This window comes from Styela clava, chromosome 11 (genome assembly GCF_964204865.1).
Source record: "Styela clava chromosome 11, kaStyClav1.hap1.2, whole genome shotgun sequence".
Taxonomy (NCBI): Eukaryota; Metazoa; Chordata; class Ascidiacea; order Stolidobranchia; family Styelidae; genus Styela; species Styela clava.
Genome location: NC_135260.1, coordinates 5,837,598 through 5,865,561, shown reverse-complemented (window position 1 = coordinate 5,865,561; position 27,964 = coordinate 5,837,598). Strand labels below are relative to the sequence as shown.

Below are 27,964 nucleotides of genomic sequence, written 5' to 3'. Positions count from 1 at the left end.
TATATTTTAAAGAAAATGAAATGAATTTCTTGCTGCGTCTCTTGAGTTTATTGATAGAATTCAAACATTGTTCTAAAGTCAGCAATATTTTAGGAATGTCCACTGTCAAATAAGGTTTTTTGGATTTGTTACAGAATGACCTGAAGTCAGTTTTTCATTTATAATTAGAAAAATTGCTTGAAATACTTGTTGGTTCATTGAGAAGTGAGATCTTTCATTGCAGGTTATAATATAAAATTCTAATTTCTCATGGACACCCTGGGTTGTTCTAGCTTGTATTAAGCTGGTATAAGGAAAATTTTGGTATCACACTAATTTATAAATGGTCTATTCTGATGTCGTTAGCTCAGATTGTTATGTGTCGGAATCCTTAAATGGTGTCTTGCTTACAAGAAGACTAATTCCAAACAATATTGTTGGATATATGTTAGTGTTTGATAATATTTGTGTTTTCATACATCGAGCAACATTTCTTGTTCCTATTTTTCTAATTTTTTGTTTCTTTCTCCTGAAGTTGTTAATATAAAAATTGACGAATAGACATGGAATCTCCTGAATTTGTTGACGAAGATGAAGAATCAAATTTAGAGGAAGATGTTCCTCCAGCGAAATCTTCCAAGTTGTCAGGAAGTGATTTATACAAACCACCGACAACAGAAGAACTCAATACTCTCCGAGATACAAATATGTTATTTCATTCCAATTTGACAAAATTACAGGTAATTTTATAAGTCACTAAATTTCAAGGTTTTGTTTCAAAAAAGGCCCTTTACAACCAGGATTGTGGAGTCCAAAATTGAGGAGTGTATTTTCAAACTTTCCAGGATTCGAACTGAAAGTTTGAATTTGTCCAAGGCAGAAATTTCCGATGGTGATAATCTAAGTCGAGATTTCTGAAAGCATCATAAGTTGAATAAATATTCGCAACAGACAATTACAGAAGGCTTGCATACTCCACGAAGCTTTTGCAACTGGAGTCCAATTGAAATTTTGCCATCTTTGAGTCAAATACCCGGCATGAAAACTGGAGTCCAAATTTTTGTCAACCGGAACCTGAATGGTTTCATCATAAATGGCTCAGAGTTGGAAAAAGTTTAGGGTAAATTTTCCCTGGCAGACATTGTTTAAGTGATAATTCAGTCCACAGTGTCTAGCCTTATATGAATATATGGCTCTTGTTAATTCATAACGTTTCATGGCAAAGTAAATCATTAACTTATGTAGACCAAGGCTTCCCAAACTAGGGGCCGCGGGCCTGGAAGGGGCCGTGAAAAGGATTCTAGGGGCCGCGAAGAGAACACCAATTTTACACAAAGTACCATATCTATTGCACTTTTTCAGACTCTTGATTTGAAATACAATTATTAAAAATAGTGTAAAACGATAATTTCACGATTCCGAGTGAATATACATCATCACACCGTGTTTTCCCGAAAGACATTGTCTTCAATTTTCTTTTGAACACTGGGGCTTATTTTGGGGGGATGTAGAGAATAACGAGATTAATATACGAAATATGAATACCAAAATATGATACCAATTTAATAGCACGTTTTCATTTAAAATAGCTGCTACATATAGATTATTAACAACTCTAAAATAGATTTCTTTCTATCAACTAGGACTCTCTGGTTTTCGAACTTAATTGTATTGTGACGACCTCCAGAAATATGCTCAAGTTGCGACTTCCCGTGAAAAATACCGTACGCATTGATACATTTCAATATAATACCTTTTTTGCAATGAGTTTTATATAAACGAACAAACAAAATCTAACAACAGTCAGTGAAATCAAATTTAATGGGCCATGGTAGAAAAGCCTGCTTAATATAAATACGAAATCGCGAAGGAGATGGGGTGCACAACGCTCTTTGAACCAAGGAGTAATAATCTTTATCTACAGAAAACCGAATTTTCAGAATTAAACGGTAGAATCATCACGCTTGCATAACAATGTATATTCTGATCGTAAGACCCGTTTTGCGTGCTTCCATAAAAGCCGGCTTTAATCGCTATGCTAGCGGTTCCGGAAGGCGATTTGCTCAGTGCGCCTCGAAACATATCACATAATATTTTACTATAACACCATCATGAAATTTTGCGACGCCCTAGCAGAATTGAAACTTCCACGGGATTAGGTAAACAAATTGCGCTATCGACGAAGTCTTTTTTCAAGGCGAGCGCTTGAATTAAAATCATTTTTAAAATTCAGGCTTGGACTTATTTTGGGGGAAACACGGTAGAATCATCGCGCTTGCATAACAATGCATATTCTGATCGTAAGACCCGTTTTGCGTGCTTCCATAAAAGCCGGCTTTAATCGCTATGCTAGTGGTTCCGGGAGGCGATTTGCTCAGTGCGCCTCGAAACATATCACATAATATTTTACTATAACACCATCATGAAATTTGCGACGCCCTAGCAGAATTGAAACTTCCACGGGATTAGGTAAACAAATTGCGCTATCGTCGAAGCCTTTTTTAAGGGGAGCGATTGTATTAAAATCATTTTTAAAGTTTAGGCTTGGACTTATTTTCGGGGAAACACAGTAGAATCATCGCGCGTGCATAACAATGCATATTCTGGTCGTAAGACCCGATTTGCGTGCTTGCATAACAATGCCGGCTTCAATCGCTAAGCTAGCAATTCCGGAAGGCGATTTGCACAGTGCGCGCCTCGAAACATATCACATATTTTTTTTCTATTCTAAATGTTTCATTGTTTCTTATTAAAGCAAATGATGTGTATATAAATAAAATTCATTTTATCGTTCTATATTATTTGCTTTCTGTTACGTTGTTTCGTAACAGGTAAACCCTAATGCTGCAATTTCGTTGGCCGCAGTTTATTCATTTGCTGAATCGAGTTTATCGAACATGAGTGATTTTTGGGCATTTAAAAGAAAAACTAGGCAGAGTTAGAAAAAAAGATTAACCTTTTGCCTTTATTCCTAAGGCTTACGTGTTTATAAACCTCAAAAGGCATAAAGTACATATTAACGATGTCAAACTTGTGTTTCATTTTGCGGCAGCATATTTTTCGTGGAGGTGCGTGGCGAGTTTTTTCCTTGATGATTTGCTGCAAAACACTGCTTTATGCTGAGTTTGATCAGTAAGAGTGAACAATTCCGTATTAGGACCAGGTTGTCGGTGGGCAGACATCGTAATTCATCATTATTAAACAAACATTGCGCCACGGCTGAACTTGCTATGCAGCAAGAAGCATTCACACCCATTACATTGAATATTCTTAGTAAAGATGTTTTTGGTATTGAGTAGCCCTATTAAAAGTTGAAAATCATCTGTGTCAATAAAATATCAAAAATGCCTATTTTGAACTGTTAGCATTATTAGCGTGAAAAAGGGCCGCGAAAAATTTCAATATATTCAAAGGGGCCTCGAGCTCAAAAGTTTGGGAAGCCCCGATGTAGACGATGGAGCTGTGTTGAAATTCTATTGCTTAGAAAACTTCATTTATTTCCAGATCACAGAGCTGCTAAAAGAAGTGACATTATCAAAAACAAAACGCGAAAAAATTGATGAATACTTACATTCACTACATGATGTCATCATGACTTTGCCCATCACAGATAAATTCAAGGTATGTCTTCAGAAGATTGAAATATGTATAGGCTATAGACGTTAATATTGTAATAGCTTTTTACACATAATCACTCTAGCAAGCCTCTGTATAATCAGTTTTATAAATTGGCTCTTTTATTGAGCATTGCTCATATCTAATTCTATCTTAATTATTAAGGTCCTGTTTTTATGCAGGTACCGGCTTTGACTTTTGGAACCCCCTTCTTTTGAAATTGAAGAAAAAAAGCATTTCTCTGCTCAGCAATTCCTCATAGCTTGAAATGCTTTCTAGACTCTGAAGACTCTTGAAAACTCACATTTTCCGACCTCCGGCCAGATTCCACTGTCTGTCGCGATATAACTTGCTTATTAGAACATTCAGAACCCCCCACCTCTTTGAAAATTCCTGGCGACACTCCTATCCCTGACTACCAATCAGTAAAGTATCTTATTGGCGTATAAATGGCGATATTCACTCTTGTTAATATTCCCTAATTTTACAGTTATCTGAGAGTCAGAAGATGTTTGATCAAATTCAAATTCCATTTGTCATGAAGCCTGCGAAGGTTAAAGGTGAAATGAAGTGCACTCCCCCAGCTGATATACAAGTATGTGCATTTTATTTAACTCAAAAGAGTAAAGTAGTTTTAACTTATAACTTTGTTGACCTTGCTTTAACAAGATAATCACTGAGTAATATATCTATAAAAGTATAGTTTTCAGACAATCTTTGATCTGGAATTGAAAAATTAGATTATTACAGATAGTAACTATAAAATTAAAGTTTCTGTATGTAGAGCTGTCGTTGTGAATACCATTTTAAATACCATCCCCCTATTTTTCATTTTTAAAATAATTTTTTTTATTATTCATATATATATATTGATATGGTTAATTTTTAGGTTAGCTCTCCACTGTATTGGAATGGAAATAATTTTTATTAGTTTGTCAATAGTATGAAATAGTAATATTTCCATTCAACTCTGAATAAGGAATTTAATAAAACACAGATTCTTACAAGCATTTCATGATTTCAAGTCAGAATGTCTCAAGGGTTTATTTTTAAATTCAGGTTGTGGGAAGTTATCTTCTTGATACAAATTTAAAACAAAAATTGAACATCGATCTCGTGTTGGAACTCCCAACGGTGAGTACCTTTTCAAATACAACCTACCGTATATGATCGCAATTAGGCCGAGTTTAAAATTCAAAAAAAAAGTTGCCAAACTGAGGGACCGTCTTATCTGCGCATATCTAAGATTGCACCAAAAAATCAGCTCATTCGCGCATCTGAATTTGATCACGCAACGAGATGATATTATGCTGACTTGCCGGTAATTCCAAAAGCTTCAAACCATACCAAGTTCTCACGATAACAAGCATGTACGCACACACACGATTGCTTGTGAAGGTGGATTGTCTTATCATACAGCTGATAGCTTGTACAGTCTGTGATTGGTTGTTTAACATGGAACGCTTGTACAGTCTGTGATTGGTTTGTTTTCGCTCGCTTGTGCAGGTGTGATTGTCTTATCATGCAGCTGATCGCTTGTTCGGCACATGCCGCTTGTACAGTGTATGATTGGTTGGTTGTCGCTCGCTTGTGCTTGTCTGATCCCACGTGATCGCTTGTACGGTCTGTGATTGGTTGACACACACTTGATCGCTTTCGCTTGCGTGTTTGCGCTATTACATAGTCTTAACCAGACCAACATTATTGAGATAACGCATTAGTAGGAATCGTTTAGTTATAACTTATAAGATATTGTTTCAACATGCCTGTTATTGATGATAAGATCATTTTGTAAATGAATCATTTTGTAAAATCAGTATAAAATTCTTCATTTTATAAGACTTGGAGAGATCAGAGTCTATATTCAAATAGAAAAACTTAACTTTATCCTATATTAATGTATACCTTGAATATCTTTTTTCAATCCTCGTCAATATTCTCTTATTGCTACTACAGGAATCTATGCAAGCAAAAGATCATTTGAATCAAAGATATTTAAGGAAGAGAGCAGTTTATCTTGCCTACATTGCTCATTATTTATTGGAAAATGATCTCATTTCTGAACTCAAATTTGCCTACTCTGAAGAAAATCCTCTCAAACCTGTACTGCTACTCAAACCTTCTGGTAAGTCTTAGAGGTATCGAAAAATCAGAAAATAGTCTTAGTCCTCATCCACCATCAAGTCCATGCATCTGGAACAAATAACTGGCTAACTAATCCCATTTTCTCTTTCCCTGGATGAATATGTAAATCCCCATTTCATATATTAAAAAATATCTAAGTCACTTATGTTTTTACCTACTATAATTCGAATAATATGCTTTTCGCTATAATATTTCAAAAAGAGAAAATGTAACTTTAATTGAAAATATTTAACAATTAGTACATTATGTGCCCTTATTGAACTACCATTTTTTCTTTTAGGTAAACTCTCAAATTCTCTGATTGTTCGAGTCCACACTTGTCCTAGTAAAGAATCTTTTAAATTAGAAAGATTTCTTCCTCATAAAAGCAATGTTCGGAAAAGCTGGTTTACTGGAATATCAACTAAACAAGGTAAGAATAGAAAGAAAAGTAGAATTATCTGTTTTTGTATGCATTTTTCGACGCTCCAGAAGTATGTTTACCAATAAGGAGGTAACTAATTTTGTTCGCCTATTTTACATCAAGTTGTGTAAGGGGACTGAAACCTATGGACAGGGGGTATATTCACTTGGCTAACACAGACAGTCCCAGAACTCATAATAGAACCAAAATATGGAAAATGGGAATAAAACCATGGCCTAACCCTAGCCTGTACACACATTACTGGGGTACCCATATTTCTAAAAGAGCTACCATGATTGAAGTGTTATTAATGATCTTTTACATGGACTTTAATTCTTTGTTTTCTACAATTTTCCTATTTGCTTCAGATGATGTCTCTCTCAATCCAACACCACATTATAACAGTATTGTACTACGAGATATGTTGATGGTTGAACATTTGAAATATTTATTCGAGTCATTTTCTGAATACGAAGGAATCAGAGATGGAATTAAATTATTGAAAGTTTGGCTGAGACAACGAGAACTTGACCAAGTGCGTAATATGTAAAAAAAAATTGTCCATCATGCTATGAATAAGACAGGGCTAAACTAAGGCACATTGTATTTTTCTGATCTATTGAGAAATTTTTACCATGTCGTCACGGGTGCACTTTGTTTATGAAATTACAAAATTTTGTTGAAGATGTTGGCTTGGTTTGGCAGTGATAAAATGTTGAATTGACAAGCTGTGATACCATTGGTTCTTATTGTGCCCATCTTTTAAGCTGTTGTAGACTTGTAGTTTAGAATTATTCTTGCTTTGAATTTTTTGTTTTTGCAGCAAAATTACTTAAATTAATTATAATTGACATAAATCCAATTGTACTCAAAAAAGCAATTTTTATTGGGAAGAATGTGGTTTTGCTAAAGACTATTCTTTAATAAGGATCAATATTGCTTAAACTAGACTTGTGTAAGTTTTTTGTGGATGTCTATGTGAGTTCATTAGTTTCAAACATTTTGCAGGGCACTGGTTGTTTCAATGGTTTTATAATATCAATGTTGGCTGCTTATTTGTTGGAGAAAAGAAGAATTAATAAAATGATGAGCAGTTATCAAGTTGTGAGAAATGTTTTCCAATATTTAAGTAAGTATCAGTCTTATCAGCAGTTGTGCGACATATTATGGAGAATAATAAAATTTTGATTTTCATACTCACGGTAATTTGATATTTGTAATTGTGAACTATAAGTGGTTTATTTGCAGAGGGCAGCTTTCCTAAATTTACTTATTAAAATTTCGCAAACAATGCCTTGTGCCATAAAATGGTAGGCAGTGATCATAAAAGTGTTTCAACGTGTCTTCCACTAGTCTCTGTACAATCATCCACTCATATGTAAGATGATATTGGCGCGGCGGTGTGGCTCAACGGGCTAGGAATACGCTCGCCACCGCACCTCTAATTACTCTGCGTGGGTTCGCAGGTTCGAATCCCATGCAGGGATGGTTATGTGCGAGAGGATTGCTGGACTCCTCGCCGTCGTTAGGTGGTTCACGTAACCGCTGGTCGGTTACGGCTTCCTCCACCACCAAGTCCATGCTTCCGAAAAAAAAAAAAAAAAAAAACAATAAAACTAATCCCATACCAGACTTGGAATGCTAACCGGACGAGAGGCCGTGGTTCGCCATATGGATAAGCCGTCTTATCGGTTTTCCTCTCCCCCGGGATAAATATGTAAATCCTATCCTATTACTTTTCGAAAGACAGAAATCTATTCAATTTGCCATTGCTTTCCCGCCTAACTGGTCATGAGATAAGAAATGAGAGTCTGTGGTTCGGCATATGATTAAGTCATCTTATCGGCTCTCCTCTTCCTGGAGATAAATATGTAAATCCTATCCTAGAAGTCCTATCGCATTGACAGTTTATTGCTCACAAGTATATGAACCAGACCTGGATTTAAACAAATTAGAATATCGGTCATTATTTTCACAGGCACATCAGATTGGACAGAAGAAGGCATCAGCTTTAAAGATCATGATACTTCTGAATTTCATAAATATTTTGAAATTGTTTTTGTTGATCCAGCTGGAACATTGAATTTATGTTCTGAAATGTCTGCTGCTGTGTATTATCAGGTCTGTGAAGTTTTTGAAATGAGATTTTTAAATTTATATTCGAAGGAATGAATAAACATATTGGTACTTGTTCCGTCAACTTACAGAATTATTACCAATGGATGTTTCCTTGACCCCATGAAAAATTCTCCTTATAATTTCCTATAGCAAAACGTATGCTTGTTTTGAGTGTTTTGGAAAGTTGGTGAGTATAAACTATTTTAAATGTTCAATACCATAATGGTTGATTCACAACCAATTTCTGAAACACAACTGAAACTGGCAAATAACACGCAAAGCCATGAAAACATAAATGAGTTGATGCTTTTTTTCTCCTTGACATGAAAATAACACAAATGTTTTCCAAAAGTTATTAGCAATTGATTGGAATCTGTTTAATCTAGTTGACTAACACAGTGGGTGGTAATGTCAGACATACCAATTTTCTGTGTGTCATACATAGCAATTTTGGGGCTCCCGAAGTATGCGAACCAAGATGGCGGACACCGGAATGTAATATGTGTACTAGGTTAGGGTTAGGCCATAATTTTAGGTATAAATACTACGGGAGGCTCTTGGCTAGTCTTCGAACTGATAATAGGACTAAAATAAGGAAAATTGGAAAAAAATTATCGCCTAACCCTAACCTGTTACCCATGTTACGTTCCGTTGCCTGCCATCTTGGTTCGCATACTTCGGGAGCACCACAATTTTTCTATAGCTTCAAACGCATTTCAGACCCTCAAAATTTGAAAACACACCCTCCAAAAATTACTGGCTATGTCCCTGGGCTAACTCGAAATTTGTTACTAAACACTGTAGTTTTAAATGAAAATATTCAAAATTATTTTCTTTCAACCACTCTCCAGGTCACAAGAATTAATTGATTTTTAACAGGTCTGCCAGGAAGCAGAATATTCTCTAAAAACTCTGGATAACAAAGTGATAAGCAATGGGTTTGATGCAGTGTTCATGACATCACTTCCTTTCATTAAAAAATTTGATCACATCATACAGTGAGTAATATTTATTATATTTGCTTTTTCAAAATATCCATTTTGAATAGTTTGTTTTGCTTTTACAGCTTTTTCCTATCAATATGATCAAATCCATGCAGTTGATTATTTTTAAATTTTATTCTTGTACCATTTGGATTTATCACAGCCCCAAGCTTGTTTTTTGGTGCAGGTATTCGATTATTAGGAGCCTATGCGTGTATCAGAATGTTAGTTTGAATTCCAACATCTGAAAAGACAAATTCTTAATTAAAACTTCAAGCTTGCAAATGCTAATTTGTTTTTGAGGTCTGGGAATTTTTCAAAGTAGATGCTAATTTGACTTCTTCTTCGATAATTGTAGTTACATTATCACTATGCTCTCCATCGTTTTATGCTTGCTTCAACAAAGGTATTAGGCAAGCAATCACCTAGGAGCGAATAGCCATTGTAAATAAATACCCAATTTGTTTTATTCTTCAACTTTAATGATCATTTTTCCTCCATAGTGTAGTAGTTTCATTCCAAACCAAAGGCAGCTTGCTAATGATAAAGTCAGAATTTCCTTTTTTCTTAGTTATGAGAATTTTTCTGAGTCAGTCTCAATGCTGCTACTTCAATGATGGTAGTGAAATTATCATTACGACATTGAACTTTGTGTTTCATACTCGCTCCGAGAATAACATTTGGCAAGCAATCAACAAGTCACCCATAACCACAGTAAATTTTAAACCCAATAATTTTATTCTGTAATTTATCATGTTTCTACTCTAGTGTTTGTCGACCATGGTTGTTGCATAACTCATGTGAGAGGATGAATTTAATAGAAAATTTACCTGACTACGGTGGAAATGCAATTAATTGCGCAGTCCCAAAAATCATGAGTGTTTTGCGGCAAGGATTAAGGTCAAGGGTCAAGCTGATTGGTGTTAAAGGTTGTCAGTATGGCATGGTAAGTTGAATATTCCAAGTCTTATATTAGTTGAGAAATAAAAATATTTTTGGAAGAAGACCAATATGGAGATAACTAATTTTGTTGGCCTATTTTAAATCAAGTTGTGTAAAGGGACGGAACTAAAATAAGGAAAATCGGAATAAAATTATGGCTTAACGTTAACCTTGTACACACACCACGGCAGTACCCAAGGATTCCTAGTAATCATGTCAAATCAGAATTAAGCATGTATAATTATATAATTATAAGACTCCTTTGGGTATTAAATTTGATGGCACTTGTGGCACCGTAGTCATCGATTCAGATATTTATTTTCGTTGTGCAACAAGTATTATTAATTTGAACAGAAAATTTTATATTGAAAACAAAACGTACAATATTTCAACTGCAATGGATGAGAAGTCATGAAAGATTATCAAAGTCAACTTGTCAGCAATACCCTTATTATGTTGAACTTGAAAATGTTGTCATTGCATTCATTCAAAGCTTGTGCCCACCTGCACAACCATGGTGTAATAATTTTGGTAATGCAAATCCGGAAAGATTTGCTCCTTTTTGAAAATAGTATCTCTTTGCATAAAAGGGGTGAAAAGCGAAATTTTTTACATAAATTTGATAAAGTGTTGCTGAACTCCCTCAACTACACTTGCTTAATTTATCTAAACCTTAAGATTAGTCGTTGAAATGAATAACTTAGAATTCAATGTTAAAATATTTGGATTTTATTCATAACTTTTATGAATACTGTAACAAGCTTTTTAGCAAAATTGTACTGAAAAATAATATTTCCAAAATTAAACTTGAGAAAATATTCTTGCTTATCACATAATTCAGTAAAGTAGAGAGATTTTACTAGATTTATCATTATTGTCATTTTTAGTGGTCCACTGATTCCCATCCACCATCTTGGAAGGATCCTTCATCAACATTATCATTTGGATTCATTCTCACTTCTGATGCCTCCTCTATTATTGATAAAGGACCAACTGCTGAAACTCCAGAGGTATCGTATCAGTATATATGTCGTTTGCATAATTATAATAAATAAAACTACTTTGGGGACTGTTTATCAATGCAGCTGCAAGAACTAGCAGTATATATTGCAGTCTACTGCCAAAGACTTTGAATTGTGTTTTATGCCTATATTTCTATGAAGAAATAATATTATATTTGAGAACTATCGTATATACTGAAACTGATACTCTGAGTTTCCATGGCAACTTTCGAAACCTGCAAGCTTAAAATGAATAGAAATTCAAAATATTTTGCATATTGAATAAAAAAAAAATTGTTTCCATAAGTGATTTTCATTTTTTTTATTGTTTTTGTTTCAGGCATCCTCGTTTCGAGAGTTTTGGGGAGATAAATCTGAGTTGAGAAGATTTCAAGATGGATCTATTTGTGAGGCTGTTGTATGGAATTGCAAAAATAAAACAGACAAAAGAAATATTCTGGAAAATATTACAAAACATATTCTTAGATTGTAAGTATATGACTTATGCAAGTTGGGGTACTCTTTTATGTGAGGCATTTTATGCTTAGAACATGTATGGGCGCTTCGGAAGTGTGTGTACCAATATGGAGATAACTAATTTTATTTGCCTATTTTAAATCAAGTTGTGTAAAGGAACGGAACTAAAATAAGGGAAATCGGAATAAAATTATGGCTTAACGTTAACCTGGTACACACGCCACGGGAGTACCCAAGGATTCCTAGTAATCATGGCAAATCAGAATTAAGCATGTATAATTATAAGGGCCAGAAAAAATGAATAAATAAGTAGACAAATGTTTGCTACAGTTTTTTTATCGAAATTTGACTTTTTGAGTGTTCCAAGCAGGAGCCATGATTTCCAACAACCCGGAGTCAAAAATATTTTCAACTCGGGAGTTTTAGTTGAATATAATTTTCCACAGTCCGAAGCAGGGGAGCAGCCGGGAATTTTTAAAGAGAGGTTCCGAAATTTCTGATTGCCAAGTTATACCGTAATAGCTAGCGGATCCAGGGGTTTCAAGAGTTTTGAGATTCTAAAAAGCGTTTCAAGCAACAAAAAATTGCTATACAGTAAAATGCTTTTTTCCCACATCTCAAATGGGGGTTTCTGATCCGCAATCAAACCCCCATCCCCCTGGGTACACCCCTGGTCCGGTGTAGATGTCCCCCTTCATCTATCAGTATTCATCTTATATCTTTCCAGGCACTGCAGTTTATCCAGCAATTCCATAATCTACACTTCCAATCAAATTGAAGAAATTTTAACATTGAAAACAGATTCAAAACAAACAGAATATGTTCCTGTACCTGGTTATGTTGGAACAGGTATTATATATGACTGTAGGCAGGAATTGTGTAGCCAATACCGAACCGGAAAGTTTTCAGTCCTTCCAATAGATGGTTGCGTTGCTTCTTAAATATTAGTGGCTGCTGCACAGTACCTTTTTCGAAAAGCACAATGTCTGAAAAAAAATTATAAAGAGTACAACATTTAGAACAGGATTTGTGTATGGTGAACCACAGCACTCCTTATGTTTTACAACCTCTCTCCTACATAGAGCTTTTTCAGATAATAAATTAATATCTGAAACCAGCGTATTCGAATCATTTCATTAATTTATATATTCATAATTCGGTTCCCATTTCATTTACATAACTGGTCAACTAATTCCATACCAGATATTGGCTGGTAAACAGATCAGCTTCCTCTCCCCATGTATAAATAAGAAATTCAGTTCCTTACTGTTATTGTTTATTTTTTAGGTGATGAAGTCAATATCAAGCTCGTTCACTCTTACAATGAATTATGTCGGCAACTCAGAAATTTGAAAGATTTACCTTTGACTGTGGTTTCTTTACAAGGAGTTTCACCTGCACTGAGATATACAGAGGTAGGTTAAATTATAATTTGTAGCTAGGATCTGAACAATTACTTTTAAATTATCATTACTTGATAATAGAAAAAAGTCCATCAATTTTACTTTTTTCAAATTTTTTTTGAGATTATTAAGAAAAAAAACTCATGGCGCACTTACACAATGAAAAAATTGCTGCCTTTGAATAAAACTCAATATTGTTATCGCTTGGTTGGGTGTGCTATATTCCTTCTGAAGTTTGAAAACATGCAGGTTTAAAGAATGGAGGCAATATCAACTCTCTTTTCTGATCTGTGCCTGATTATGCTTTGAAATACTACAAAATTATTATTTCACTCGCGACATACTCTTTGGGTACCGCTGTATTAAAGTATATTCTAAGAACAAGACCCATCTTTACTTTTCCCATATAGTATAGTTTTTTGCAACATTGTCACATCTTCTGTGATGTTTCTTTCGAACAAAGCTGATATCTAGTCATGTTTCAGGTTTATCCACCAACTCAGGTCATCATTCCTGACAACCAAGTGATGAAAAAAATAATGAAGAAAATCCAAGTACCAGATTCCGAGGATTCCGCTCCACCTTATGTACATGCAATCGAAGGTTTGTAGTTTTTTATAAATTATCTGTTTGAGGAATCATTTTGTGAGTCCTGAATATTTAAGCTTTTTTTGTGTGGTGTAAACTTGACTGCAGGAAATGTAGGGTTTGGATCTTACAAAATACTGTGCATTAGAAATATTGAATTGTGTACCTATTTGAAAGTAAATTCCACATTAAGCACAAGAGCCATATACTAGTATCTGGTTCCTTACCAATAATTGAAATATGACATTATCTGAGGCTCCGAATGAAGCACTTTCAGAACCTTGTGGTGTACTATTTTCTAGTTGTGTATATTTGAGTATTGTTGTGATATGTAGGCTATTTCTTAGCAAAGTGAACTCATGGAGATATTCTTTGGTTGCAATTGTAGAGGTAAAAAATTCCCAACTATTTGACCAATCTCTTTAATAATCCAGTGATTGCATATGGAATAGTCCCCCAGAAAACTATTACTTAAATATGTGTATATTTTTTCTCCGTGGCTGAAAAAAAAATGTGGAATTTTTTACTACAAATATTAGCCAATTACCAATGAACAATGAGAACAGTGACAGCATTGCCTGTATGTTCTTATATTTAAACATTGCTTGTAATAATCTAACATCGGTTTAGGTTACGCAAGTCTAACTACCTTTCCTTGCTCTATGCCTTTGTGGAAGTGAATCCGTATGCATGAACGCAAGGATGCTGGAATGAAGATGACTATACTTCAGCTTGTATGAAGAAGTCTGACCCTGGTCAGACAAAACGTTACAGAAATACATCTATGTTAATGTGCCGTAGGTCTCTTGAATTGAATAGCTTGTAAAATCTTATTTTCATTCAAAAAACGACTTTTTATTTCTAGTAATCTGTCATCTCGAAGGAAGTGGGAAATGGCCTCAAGATGTTGAAGCATTACGTAGATTAAAAGCTGCTTTTCATATCACATTTTCTGATGAATTAGAGAAAGAACATTCAGAATTAACCTGTGTTCCTACTCAAACCTATCTGGATGTCTTCAAGGTTAGCAGTAACATCTTCAAAGTAATATTTTGAAATTTCCAAAAATTGACGAAAATTTTCTATGTTAACTTTCTGTAAAAAATTCAACTATAGCTCTAGACTTCTGGAACAAAGTTTGTCCAAGAAAACTTGAGCTTTGCAAGATTATTTGTTAAAGTCTGACTTCAAAATGTAACAATCAAAATTCCGACTTGACTCTCAAATTCTGACTTGACTCTCATTTGATATGCCACTCCAGCTCCAACCTGAATATTCAATAAAATGCGCTCCCATAGTATGTGAACCAAGATGGCGGACACCTGAACATAGTATGTGTACCATGTTAGGGTTAGGCCATAATTTTATTTTGAATCTTCCTATTTTAGTGCTATTACGAGTTCGGGGACGGGAAATGAATCACTCTAAATCAGGCTTTTGTTCGTAATTAATTAATTTAGTCATTGTGGGTCACACTGTTGGATTTCTACTTCTTACATGCTACTTCGCAACGCTGGTCATTTACAGTTCCTCCACCATTAAAATTCACATGGAATATTTTATTACCGGTAGTTAATTTTTTGCCCACCCAATTTGAACTACCGTAGGTACAAAGCCCCAAGATAAATGTAAAAATTTATTTTGGTTGACTTTGCCATACTTTGAATATTATTCTATGTTCCCACTTGTTAATATTAATTAACTAATCATAATTTCAGGATGGTTTTGTATTTCGAATCATCATAGCATATCACAGGGAAATTACAATAATGCAAACATTCACAACAAATGATGGTCTCGTCAAAAATAAAATAACTCCTGAATCAATTGCATTGGAAGAGAAGACTTCGCATTTACCAAAGCTTGCAAGTGTTTTACATGGGTACGTACTGTCGAATTTTTATTGAACATTAAGTGCCTGTGATTTTTTTTATATATGTATGGTGCTTATTTACCCTTTTCCCCACGAAAATGTGGAGTGTTTATGAAATCGTTGCCTCCCATGTTTCCATATTTAATGTAACCTATTTTAACCGATTGGATGCACTATTTAAATTTTGTTTCGGCAATTCATGCTTACAAAACAATGTAGCATAGCACTAGGTTATTCAAGCGGAAGACATTAAACGAACGAAAACTCTGGTACAATGTAGTATCTAATGTGAAATAAAATCTAATTACTTCTGCTGAAGGAAGACACATTTTGAGCATTGAAACAGAAAATTTATGTTGGGGGCTATAAACTTATGCAGCATGCTTTTCACGCACAGTATACAGTTTTCTCAGTTCTCAATATATACTCAGAATAAATTAGTTTCTCCAAATATTTTATTCAGATTGACCCAAAAGTTTCCTTCATTTTGTCTTGTCTCTCGATTAGCAAAACGATGGATCAATGGCCAGTTACTATCACGTCATGTACCTGAAATTGTTATCGAACTTTTATGTGCAAGTTTGTACACAAATCCAGAGCCATATACAACACCTGGGTAAGTAGTGATTCATAATGCTATTATGCTTCTGTTCTGTTCCCTTGCATTCTAATGGCTTTTAGCAGGATATACCTGACTATTCACATACTGTTCACTTCTATATGAAGCTTTGGGGAGAAATCAATTCAAAATTCAAATCTTTACATAGCATCCCTTATCGTCGTAACCCCTTGATTGTTTCCGGATCAAATGCAATTGCAATTTGTAATATGTTGGTGAACTACTGGACATCTTGTCATTTAACCTCTGATCGGTTATAGCTTTCAACCCCATTGATGTCCAATCAATCAGTTAGCTATTCCCATGACGATTCAACCGCTAATTGATTTGGGCATTCTCCACCACCAAATTCTATTCAAACAATTAGGGTTCATTATTACCATACGTGACCTAGACTGGAAGATGGGCATTGTTCACAATATTATTGGGTTTTCTTATCGTCTTCCCCTCCCTCCCTGGGATAAAGTTCTAACCAAATATGACAATAGTCTGTAATGTACTTGCGCAACTTAAATCTTTAAATGTAAAAGTTTGAATGTAAAAACATATCGTAACTATTTTTTCTTGTGATATTTTACTCAGATCAGCTCAAGTTGGATTTGTCCGTTTTCTTTCATTCATCTCAAAGTTTGATTTCAATTCAAATCCTGTCATCATAGACTTCAATAATGAGATGGAAGGTCAGTGTATTCTACAGAAGGGGCCAAAAATATTGTGACAGTAATTGAATTATTTGTCAATAACTGTTAGCACACTTTTATATGCTAAATTAATTTGACATGATATTCTATGTGATATTGCGAATTGGAATGTTGTATTTTTCACTTGAGTATATTTACTTCTTCATCCCATCCTTTTATCTTCATTTTTATACCACTTTTGTGTGCATTTGCGTTCTTATTCTTTCAACACCAAAGCAGTCCTTTTTTTGTTTTCATGGTTTTCCATAAATTTTAACACAATTACTGCCATTTTTCATTTAAGTTTAGGAGACACTTTGAAAATAAAAAAGAACATGTCTTCACATAAACATTGCACTTAATAAGCAAAAAAAGACATTCAAATGGTGATTGGTACCATACATCCTATCCCTGCTTCCAACTACACTTATTTTACCTGAAGTCCAAGTTTGAACCTAACACCTACCGGTAATTTTAAATCTTCCCCCTTATTGTTTCGTTTTATTTTTATCAGAATTCGACATCACTACTATCCAAGAACATTTCAACGCAAATCGTGATTCTCTTCCCACGATGTTCATTGCAACCAACAAGGATAAAACAAGGTAAATCACTTGAAACCTGATTAGAAAATTTCAGTCCTCATCAGCCCATATTCATCACCTAGGATAGACAGTGGTATCAACTGTGGACATAATGGGCCATTGTTTTAAGCGTTTGACTCTAATTCGTTGACATCGCCAGATTAAAGATTCTCTGTTCAAAAATAGACAGATCTGCTATGCTGCAATGGTCCTTTCGAGCACAAAGTAGATTCTCATCTGATAATGATTGGAAAAATGTGTGAAACAGCTAGAAAACTGATTATGAAAGTATTAAATTTTGAAACCCTATACTGTAATTTATAATGATCAATTTTTGGGTAAACGTTGATTGTAAGTAGCACTCGATCCAATGGTTGGTCCTTTAATAGGAAAATATATCACTTTGAACTATAATAATCGCCTCTGCCCCGATATCGGTATCTCATTTAATGTTTGCTTTAATGAAGCCAGGAGTATACAACTAGAAAAACCCTATTCCCTTATTTTTTCCACTCTAGATCAATATGGACAAGAAAACAACCAACTTGTATGATTTTGCGTAGATTGCAAGCTTTAGCTGTCATATCTTTGAAGAATTTAGAAAATGAAATTATGAGTTTGGAGAAAGGGGTCAGTACAATGGTAAATATAATTGTTGTGTTTATATCAAGTGCCATGTTTTGTGTGATAAACAGAAATAATTTTTTATACATTTTTCTCCATGTCAACAATGTTAATAAGTATGTATTCATGTATTCATACCACACATGAGGGGCTTTAAAGGGTTCTCAGAACGGATGGGGCAGGGGGGCATTGACTTATTACTTATTGATCTCGATTGGTAAGTATGTTGATAGGTATTTGTCTGTTAGATACACGCGAATCTCACGAAAGGGAGGTTGAATCTGCTCCAAGTTCTGCCTGTGCATTCATCATATCTCGGACCAGAAGCCTATTGATTTTGGATGAATTATGTCGTTATCAATTAATTAGTGATGGGACACATGGTGTCGTTATTGAGTCAAAGCGAAGGATACACGTCGCTAGATCGATAAGTTGGCGGTCTCCGATTGCTATCTCGTTTTTGACTCGCTAGGTCTAATCCTATGATGTGGTGATGCTCCAGTCAGCTATACTCGAACAAATTGGGAAATCACGGTTCGCCACATGATTAAACCATTTTATTATCTTTTTTGGTTTTAACCAAATAGAGAAATCCAATTCCAAACAGTTAGATTCACTAGAGTTGGAGCTTGAATAATGCCAGTTGCATCTGTTTGAGCAGAATATCACTTTTTATCAACCGACTTTATCTTGCTGAAATTTTTTTCATTTACCTCTTGGTCTAGATTCACTATTAATGTTGTTTTAACCTAGACATGTATGACTCCGTTATTTTAAGAATAATTAAATGTCTGTCTGCTATAAATCCTCACTTTTGGATATTCAGAGTATTTTCCACGGATCATTATCAGCATATGATGTTGTGATTCATTTGGAACCAAAATGTGTTGCCAGAAAATATGAAGCTTGTCAAGTTGATGGAGATATTGTGGAGGAAGATCTGGCAACACAGAATGAAAATTCCAATATACTGCCAGTTGTTGGATTTGATCCTGTGCAATCATACTTGGATGAACTTGAGGTAAATATATAGGGTGTCCATAAAGTTTCAAAAAATTTTATAATTACAAAGGAATTTATCGATACCATATATTGTTTTGGCACTCACAATGTGTTAAAATGTTGAAAAAATACTTCAGCAATTACTGATTGAAAAAACAATAAACCTGATTGAGATATATTGAGAACTGACTTCATAACAAAATTAAAATTGTAAAGCGACTTTACGGACACCCTGTATCACAATTGCGACATAAGGGGGATTATGGATCATCATGCTAAATTGTTGTTTTTAATCGTACTGTTGTTGGGGTAAAATGACTTTTCTTCTGCACTAATTGACAGTTTGATTTCAAATTTCCAGTATTTAAAGATGGATTTTTTTCTTAACTTCATCTCCAAACTTAGCCGTTTTATTTCCTTTGAATGTGAATTTTTATTCTATCATACTTATGCGAGTATCTTCTTTTCGATCTCTGTGCTTCGAGGCGTTTACCATACTGTACGCGACCTTTGTGTCGATATTTCTCTTGTATCCTATGCTTTTCGCTTCTATCTGCCTATAGTACATAGATACTAGAACCAGAATAGAGATGGCTCTTGCAATTTCTTCACTTTTTATAGTTATATATATTTTATTTTAAATCGCATACATGGATTGATCACTTTGAACAAATTTTATAGCATTATTTCCTGTTTTTGAGGGTTTAACGCAGATGCAATGAAAAATTGCCAGGATTGAAAGTTAGCTTCACAAGTTTTTTTCCAATTTTAATAACATCGATAGGTTAGAGTTTATATACAACTTTAGGGTGCTTATATTAAAATTAAAACCAATCGTTTACTTTGCAGTCATCATACGGTGAGCTGGCTATGTTCTTTCACAACACCAATGGTGGACGAGAAATTGGGGTTTTATGGAGGCCAAATGCTTTTCAACCAAGAGAATTCAAAGTTGGTTCTTTTTCTTATATTTTCGATGACATAGTCCTAGGCAAACCATTGCAGAAATGGTTTTTGAAAAGTCTTGTATTTTAAAATGTTCGAGGCTGGAGTCTGTTTTGAATTTGGATAGAATTTCCATATTTATATCGGTTACCAGTCCATGTCAGATACAAGGTATTGTTGGCAGTAACATGGACTTAATGGTGCAAAAACCTGCTAACAGATGTGTGGTAGCGAACATATTCCTTACATTTTTTCAAAACTTGAGTTGGTAATGTGCTATTGGTAGTCCGAATGCCTCTAATGTAATAAAGTCCATGCTTCCGAAAACCAATATCTGGCTAAATAATCCCATACTCGACATGGACTGGTAACCATACAAGAGGCGGTGGTTTGCTATATGATTAGCCATCTTAGCGGCTCTCCTCTCCCCCGGTGTAAAAATGTAAATCCCGTAATACTTCCCATACATAATGGTGCTATTTTATTAGCTATTACTAAAAACAAAAAATTGAATTTCACATTCACAGTATGTGTACCAAGTTAGGGTTAGGCCATAATTTTCTCTCCCTTTACACAATTTGATGTAAAATAGGCGAGCAAAATTAGTTACCTCCATATTTATACTCATACTTCTGGAGCGCCAAAAATTCAATATTTTCTTTTTATTCAGCTAACCACTGCCTTATGCTCATCAATCCTCAGTAAAAGTAAAGTTGCAGCAAATGTTAAAACAGTCATAGAAGATTTTCAAATCATCGGGAAAGGACTGGTTTCAAATATTGAATTAAGAACAGATAAATGGAAAATTTAATCGGATAAATAAATTAGAAACGTAAAATATATGGTACTCCTGTGGTGTGTGTACCAGGTTACAGTTGGATCGTAATTTTATTCCAATTTCCTTTCTTTTAGTTCTATTACGAGTTCGGGGTCTGTCTTCGCCAAGTTAATATACCCCCTGCTCATAGTCACAGGTTTCATTTCCTTCATACAACTTGATGTAAAGGTGGCGAACAAAATTAGTTACCTCCATGTTGGTACACACACTTCTGAAGCGCAAAATATGTTACTTGATATCTGGTGCTACTGGGTGCTCACAGCTTTCACTCCAATCTCAACCTTAAAAATTTAAAATTGGAAACAGTACTTTGTATTCTCAGAGTTATTTGATTAACTTAATTTAATCTTTGATTATTTAATCTCATCATTTTCTGATTAGAATTCAGAAAATTTCACTTTTTGATTAATATATCCTCTCTCGGTCACTCGTGATAAACATCTACACCACACCACAGAATGTCGCCCATGGTCTTATGGGTTATCTTTTTGTGCAGCTATGGGAATTGCTGGACTTGTCACAGCTTACAGGGCTAGAAATGAGGGCGCTCTCTCTTCTATCACAAAATGAACTGTCTCACTTTCTACTATTTCTATACCCAGGACGAGGGGCTTTGGATTTATCATGTGTGATCAAATTTTGGACCTCTAAGTATGTGTACCAAGACGGCGCACAACCTGAACATAGTTTGTGTACCAGGTTAGGCTTCAGGTTGTGCACCATCTCGGTGCACATCGGGAGCGCACAAATTTTTTATTCGGGAGATAAGCAGATAAGTGTGCTTGATAATACACCAAACACACCCTCTTGTCAGGTTATCGGTAGAGAGTTAGGCATAAGATTAGTTAAGCAGACAATTGTTGAGCAAAAGTGATTAGGCGGTCTGTTTCAGATACAGTGCTTGGTTCACGTAAACGTTGGCCGGTTACAGCTTCTTACACCATTAATTCCATTCATATGGAACTAATAACTGACTAAATAATCCTGTAACCGGACGAGTCTGTAATGTGCCGTATGATTACGTGTCTTATCGACATTCATCTCCTCTGAGTAAAATATCATCACTCGATAGAAAGTCTTCTGTAAGATTTGAGCCTGATATTATTGTTACATATATGCTAAAAGTTGTTATCGTACTTGTCAATCAATCAATCATCATTTATTCGTCAACACAATTTAAACATGGTATGATATATGAAAAAATATTACAAATACAAGTGGAAACTAACTTAAATTGTGTGACAGGAGTCGCGAGTTACCTCAAGAGGTCTTCAGGCAGCGACACCTTGAAACTAGCCGCGATAGTTTTGCAGTAATTGTATTTTATTAAATAAAATAATAACACTTCTACTAGTCACTTGAAGAAGACTGTGCCTCACCAACTACTATCACAAATGTGGTGGGTTCCGCGAAACTCGATCTTGGAATGGCGCGATAACCAACGAACTCGTTCTTTCTTTTTTGTTTTGGACATTGTACGACTGACGCGGCGCAACTGACGACTATCGTTATATTTGGCGTTTCAAAAGCGCGTCATGTTGATGTAGATCTGACATAGGCAAACCGCGGGTCAAATCCGGCCCGTTGGGTGATTCAATCTGGCCCGCGTGATGCTGCCACAATCAAACTAAATCCGAGTTTTTAGCTAAAAAAAAATAGCTCAAGAAGTTTGAGAGATGGCGATTGAATTTAGTTTTGGCACGAGGCTTATTGTTTTTCATAACACGGTAAATATTGTTCATAAAATGTAGCTTTCACGTCACACTTACATGGCCCGCCAGTCTAGGTGGGCAAAAATTTTTGGCCCCTGGTACGAAAACATTGCCCACCCCTGATGTAGATACTTACAATTTCTGAAGTGAGGTAGCGTGTTGTTCTTGAGTTCTACAAAACAAAACCCCAGCACTGATCACAAATATATATTCACAATACGTAATTTAATAAACATTCCAAAATAATCTATCACATGTATACAGTTCATCGTTGTGGCTGATTGCTTTTACTTTTGACAAACAACTCCATGCAAGTCATCAAAAGCTCTAGTGTTCCACATTCCCTGTTCTTCGCTGGAGGATTCTTTGTTCACTGCGATGGTCATTCGGGTGAAAAACCGAGTGTCCGCAGGATAATTTGATTCATAATTCAAATACGGAGCTGTGACTCCATTTGACAATTGAACAGCTCCATTCTGAAAATATTAATAGATGAAATTTTAGTTCATCGCATTCCCACAACTCGTAATGGGAACCATTCAATCGAATCCATAGCTAATTTTAAAATGCGTCCAAAATTGATTTGTTAAAGACATGCTAATGCGCTAATGATTTGGTTTCTGCGAGACTATTTATCCTTCTTCTACGCTTTTGTACCGGTGGATCCGTATGCATATAATGCAAGAATGCTGTTATTAGACTGTTTCTCTAAATACAGTATATTATTAATGGAAATATTCATAACGTTCATTCCATTTGACTTTTCTCAGGCCGTTAAAATAGTATAATTCGTTCGGCCAATGCCACATTGTAGGCTACTACGTACGCTGGCATTGCAAATTATGCTCCTATATCCAGTCGCAACTAACATGATAGTAACTATAAATAATGAACGAAACAGGAATCCCTATGATGTTCCCCACTGACCAGCTCTTTTACACCACGACTAAGAAATAATTAATAAACATACGTGTGGTGTGACGGTCATCCCGAGCCACAGGTACGTGTGTGATGACGTAATAATCGATCGAATGTATTCCATTATCAAATCGTAATGTTTGGAATCGAGGATATCGGCTGGCTCTCCGGCTTTGTCCTTGCACAAGGCAACAGCTTCACTATAATCAGTATTTTGAATGGCATACACCGTAGCCCAATAGCATCTTCCATTGTAATGAAAGCCTCCACAGATCTCTGCAAAAAGTATTGAAATGGATTGGATTATTGGACACTAGTGGACATAGCCATCGTTTCAATATTATGTTTTTGTTCTTTGACACGTTTTTAAAAAGTCGCTTTTCTCTTTGATTACTGGACCAATTGCTTTGAAATTTTCAGTGGTTGAAGATAAAAATTTTCTCCAGAAGGCTTTTACTTTTATTTATTTCAAATATTTCTGTTAGTTCTGTGAGATTTGTTTTTGTTTGCTATGACGTCACTGAACGCGCTATTTCCACTAAGTGTCAAAGAACAACATAACAACAAAACGATCGTTATATCCACTAAACGTGTCCAACAACATAATATTAATACGATCGCTATGTCCACTACGTGTCTAATATGCCCTCCCCTTAAAATATAACCTAGAATTTGGTTTTTGTACTTGGTCGATAGCAAGAAATCTCTCCTACACGATTCAATGATAAATATTCTATATTTAGCAATTATTTTAAATAAAAACGTGTTATTTATGAATAAATAGATATCAGTTTTCATATCATGTATATTAGAAAATCTCGCAATTCCCTACTTTATAAATTTGTTTATGATAAAAAAGGTAGTCGTTTCAGAGGCATCGTACTTTGATGTGCGCGAAGACCTGAAGCCTAAATTTCATGTCAGTATACTCATATTGCCATATCGAGGTTTTATGACATAAGGTCGAATTTTGAGATTTTGAAAATATTTTCCCTGAAGTATTCCAATAAAAACTTAGAGTTTGAAAGTTCAAAATACATATCTTGTTCATTTTCCCAGTCTTTTGTCGCTATCTTGGGTTAAATGCCTAAATATGATAACAACGCACGCCTCTGTGGCCGCACTTGTTGTACAACGTTTTTTGCATTTTATCTATGCATAAACACGCTCGATATGAAATGAGTTTAATTAAGTTTAGTTACGTTTGAATCGTAAAAATTCCAATATTAGTCACTGTCGTGGATGGAGGTTGTTTTGATGAAGGTACAAGTGGACGCGTCATTGAAACAGGGGATCGAATAAAGACTAAACTATGAAAATTTCTTTTCACGATCGACTGATTTAAATAAATTTGGATTGGCAGGCAGGAGAGTGTCTAGAGCGGGGCCATACTGGCAGAACGTTATAGGGCTGAGTTTGTTGCTTAGTTTGATGATTTAAACAATAATATTACAAACATTCTACTCTTGCTTGATTTTTAATTTATTTATTCTCATGTATAGCAACATTTAAAATTGTTTATTTATTAGTTTGTCAAATGACACGTCGTAATTACTGAAGTTCTAGTAACCTGATTGTATTTCCTTTTTAACTTGATAGAGTGATACTTTCAGATTGCTTAGTCTTTGTAGAAGTTTTTCTTCCATTTCGGCCATCTTTGCGATTATTGAGCTTTCCACTGTTTATAAAATATAATGAGTAAATGATTAAAAAAACGAGAATGGGAATGATAGCCTTATAGCAAAGTCCGGGTGCTGAATGTTTAATATATATATATATATCATTTTAGACCTCAAACTTCGTTGGCAAACGTTGGGTTAGTGGCTGTTTGTTTGCGGCTAACTATATATATATTCAACTAATCGTTGATTTAAATCACAAAAAGTGAAGGTATAATCATGGAATGTAACCGCCATCAGTTGGAAATTCATACAACTAAATGCGGCCATTGTGAGCATGAGAGGCCAATACAGACTAGCAAATTTTGTTTTTCATTTCTCAGTCACCTGCAATGGACAGAGTTTTACATCTCAAAGTATTCCTTTGCTTTAAGCATATATTAATTTTAAAGAATATTCATCACTTGGATTTATTATATTCGAAGGAATCGTAACAACTAGGTCTTACTTGATTCAACATGCTCTTTCACTGTAGCATTAACTTTGGCTTGTTCGCAATTTCCTTTGCCAAGAATATCAGCTTCGTCATCGACAGCCTTGCAAAACATTCCTTTGCTGCCGCTCGCATGAACTGAAGCTACAAGCCATAGGTTGACAAATACAACAGATAGGATGAACGGGGGAAATTTCATGGCTTAAGCTGTTTTACAACTTTTTGGGAAACAGTCTGTAAATACGAAACATAAATATAATATATATGTTTTTGGTAAAGTGTCCCATAATATTCTATTTCCTGTTACGCCTTCAGGATAAGGAAGTAAGAAACGTGTGCAAAATATACCCCGTTGTATTACACTTTTCACATAAACATTAGACTCGTAAAATTATCTTAGACTCAGAGCATCATTGCAGACAAATTTTTAAAGTTTGGGACTTTGCGACAATTCTGACCTCTTCCTAAGTACGTTGCTGCTACCTGTATTATGATATTGTACGGAACGGTTATTGCATTTTATCCGAAGAATACGTAAAACAGCGGTCATTTTATAAAAGTAAGTAATAAAGCATAACTAGGGCTGGGCATTTCGAATCGAATAGTAAATTATTCGAATCGGCTCAGAGCTAAATTTCGAATCGCCGCCATCTTGTTTTTATCTTTCCGCTAATGGTCGAGATGAATTCCCCAATTTTTTTTTCATTTGAGTATTTTTTCAACGGAATTCTAACATATGACTATTTTCTGTAGTGAGTTATTGATAAAACGTGTTTGTTATTCTGTGTGAACGCTTAGTAATCTATCTGAGTGAATCATTCTATGTCTTCAGTAATTCATTTCTTGAGAGGACCAATTACTATAATAAAGTCGCTTACAATTATATATTTTCAAGTATTCGAGATTCGATTCGAAAAAATTATTCGATTCGATTCTGAAATCACAAGGTATTCGAAAATGCCCAGCCCCAAGCATAACGCACTACCTAATCCATACATTAAGTAAAATCGTTTATAAGGCGCACGTTCGATTTTTGAGAAAAAAAAGAGCGCCTCATGCTCCGTAAAATACTGTACTTTATATATGAACAAGAAACTCTGCCTTAATCTATCTATGAATTATTATTATCCAGAATCACACGCAGATATATACTTATGGTCGAGCTATACTAGGTATTTCTGGCATAGATACCTTTCACGTTTTCAACGCCTGACTTTTAAACAACTGCCTTATTACTGATAAAGTCCAAGCGATCATTAAGGCATTGCACGATATCATGTGCCGAACATGCAAATGTAGCCTTTTCAATGCTTTCACCATATCATGCAAATTGCATTCATTACAAGTTTTTTACAACTGACCTTGTTTTCATTTCCCTGAAATATTTATTTGAATGTAATTCTGCATTTCGGGCCTTGGGTTATTTTTAAATCAATGAATAGTATTAAAATGTCGCTCTTGCACAATTTTTTGTGTTTCCAAGTTTGTTAAGTATTTACTCAGCCCATAATTTTGATACAGAATAAGATGAAATCGTCTTCTAATTTTCATGTTTATTGTTCCAGTTTGAGTAAAGCCTATTTAGGAAATAAAATAATATACCTATGTGATCAAGGGGCTAGTCAAAGTTGGTTATAAAATCCACCGACAAATAATGTTGCACACCTCTGCTCTAGCATATCTAATCATCTCGTGCATTCGAAGCTAATTCAGTTGCACAATAAAGCGCTCGTATTTCGATCGCATTGAAAACTGTATAAATAAAGTCTTACAACGAAATACAAATGAAATGACCCTTGCTAGGATTAAAATAGAAATACATAGGTACCATAACTGCGAATCAGTTGACTTCCGGTACAGGATAATTAAAAACTACTAGAAACGTTGCGACAGCCTCGGCTTTTCGTAGCATCCTGCGACCTAAATTTCCACAGGAAACATTCAAATTGTTCAGGAACAATAATAATGACCAGTGGTACTCGAATCACTTAATTGTTGTGATATATATATTGTATTTATTTAAACCAATGATACGGAAATATTTACTCGCTCCCGTAGAAAGTACCAATGGCAGACTGTATGAGTAGAGATGGCTTCGCAGTATGTAATATTGAGGTTCTCAAAGGGCCCAACCAATGTCTTTAAATGTTAACAAAAATAAAATAAAATTTCCGATTTCGTCATTTTAGATGTTGAAATAGCGCTGCGATACTATGACCACCACTCGGACCTGAAGATTGGTGACCTGTCTATCTGTTTAATTCGGTTTTGGAAATACCATTCGACGACAGAAACTTGTTTTTCTGCAATTCATGCAGTTGCTACTCTAATCCGATTTCATATGTCTACTCGTACTTGTGTTAATCAACTTCACTACATAGGCGTAGCCATGGGACTTGGCCC

The 27,964-nt window shown here is 35.0% G+C and overlaps 2 protein-coding genes across 2 annotated transcripts; one reads left to right on the top strand and one right to left on the bottom strand.

Annotated features, from left to right (window-relative positions):
- The first annotated feature begins 81 nt into the window (after positions 1-81).
- Positions 82-20,819, top strand: LOC120346905 (nucleolar protein 6-like). The gene is made up of 25 exons (XM_039416699.2): positions 82-719; positions 3,484-3,600; positions 4,085-4,189; positions 4,654-4,728; positions 5,551-5,719; positions 6,020-6,151; positions 6,511-6,677; positions 7,151-7,271; positions 8,121-8,263; positions 9,140-9,258; positions 10,012-10,189; positions 11,073-11,195; positions 11,527-11,675; positions 12,391-12,512; positions 12,951-13,078; positions 13,552-13,669; positions 14,520-14,677; positions 15,373-15,536; positions 15,991-16,143; positions 16,729-16,826; positions 17,341-17,431; positions 17,929-18,052; positions 18,861-19,055; positions 19,886-19,987; positions 20,652-20,819. The coding sequence occupies exons 1-25, from the start codon at positions 543-545 to the stop codon at positions 20,790-20,792; spliced, it is 3,369 nt and encodes a 1,122-aa protein (XP_039272633.2). The 5' UTR covers positions 82-542; the 3' UTR covers positions 20,793-20,819.
- Positions 20,820-22,570: 1,751 nt separating this feature from the next.
- Positions 22,571-27,324, bottom strand: LOC120346908 (uncharacterized). The gene is made up of 5 exons (XM_039416701.2): positions 27,164-27,324; positions 25,577-25,795; positions 25,020-25,127; positions 23,502-23,725; positions 22,571-23,007 (listed from the first exon to the last, which is right to left on the bottom strand). The coding sequence occupies exons 2-5, from the start codon at positions 25,758-25,760 to the stop codon at positions 22,819-22,821; spliced, it is 705 nt and encodes a 234-aa protein (XP_039272635.2). The 5' UTR covers positions 25,761-25,795; positions 27,164-27,324; the 3' UTR covers positions 22,571-22,818.
- Between the last annotated feature and the right edge of the window lie 640 nt (positions 27,325-27,964).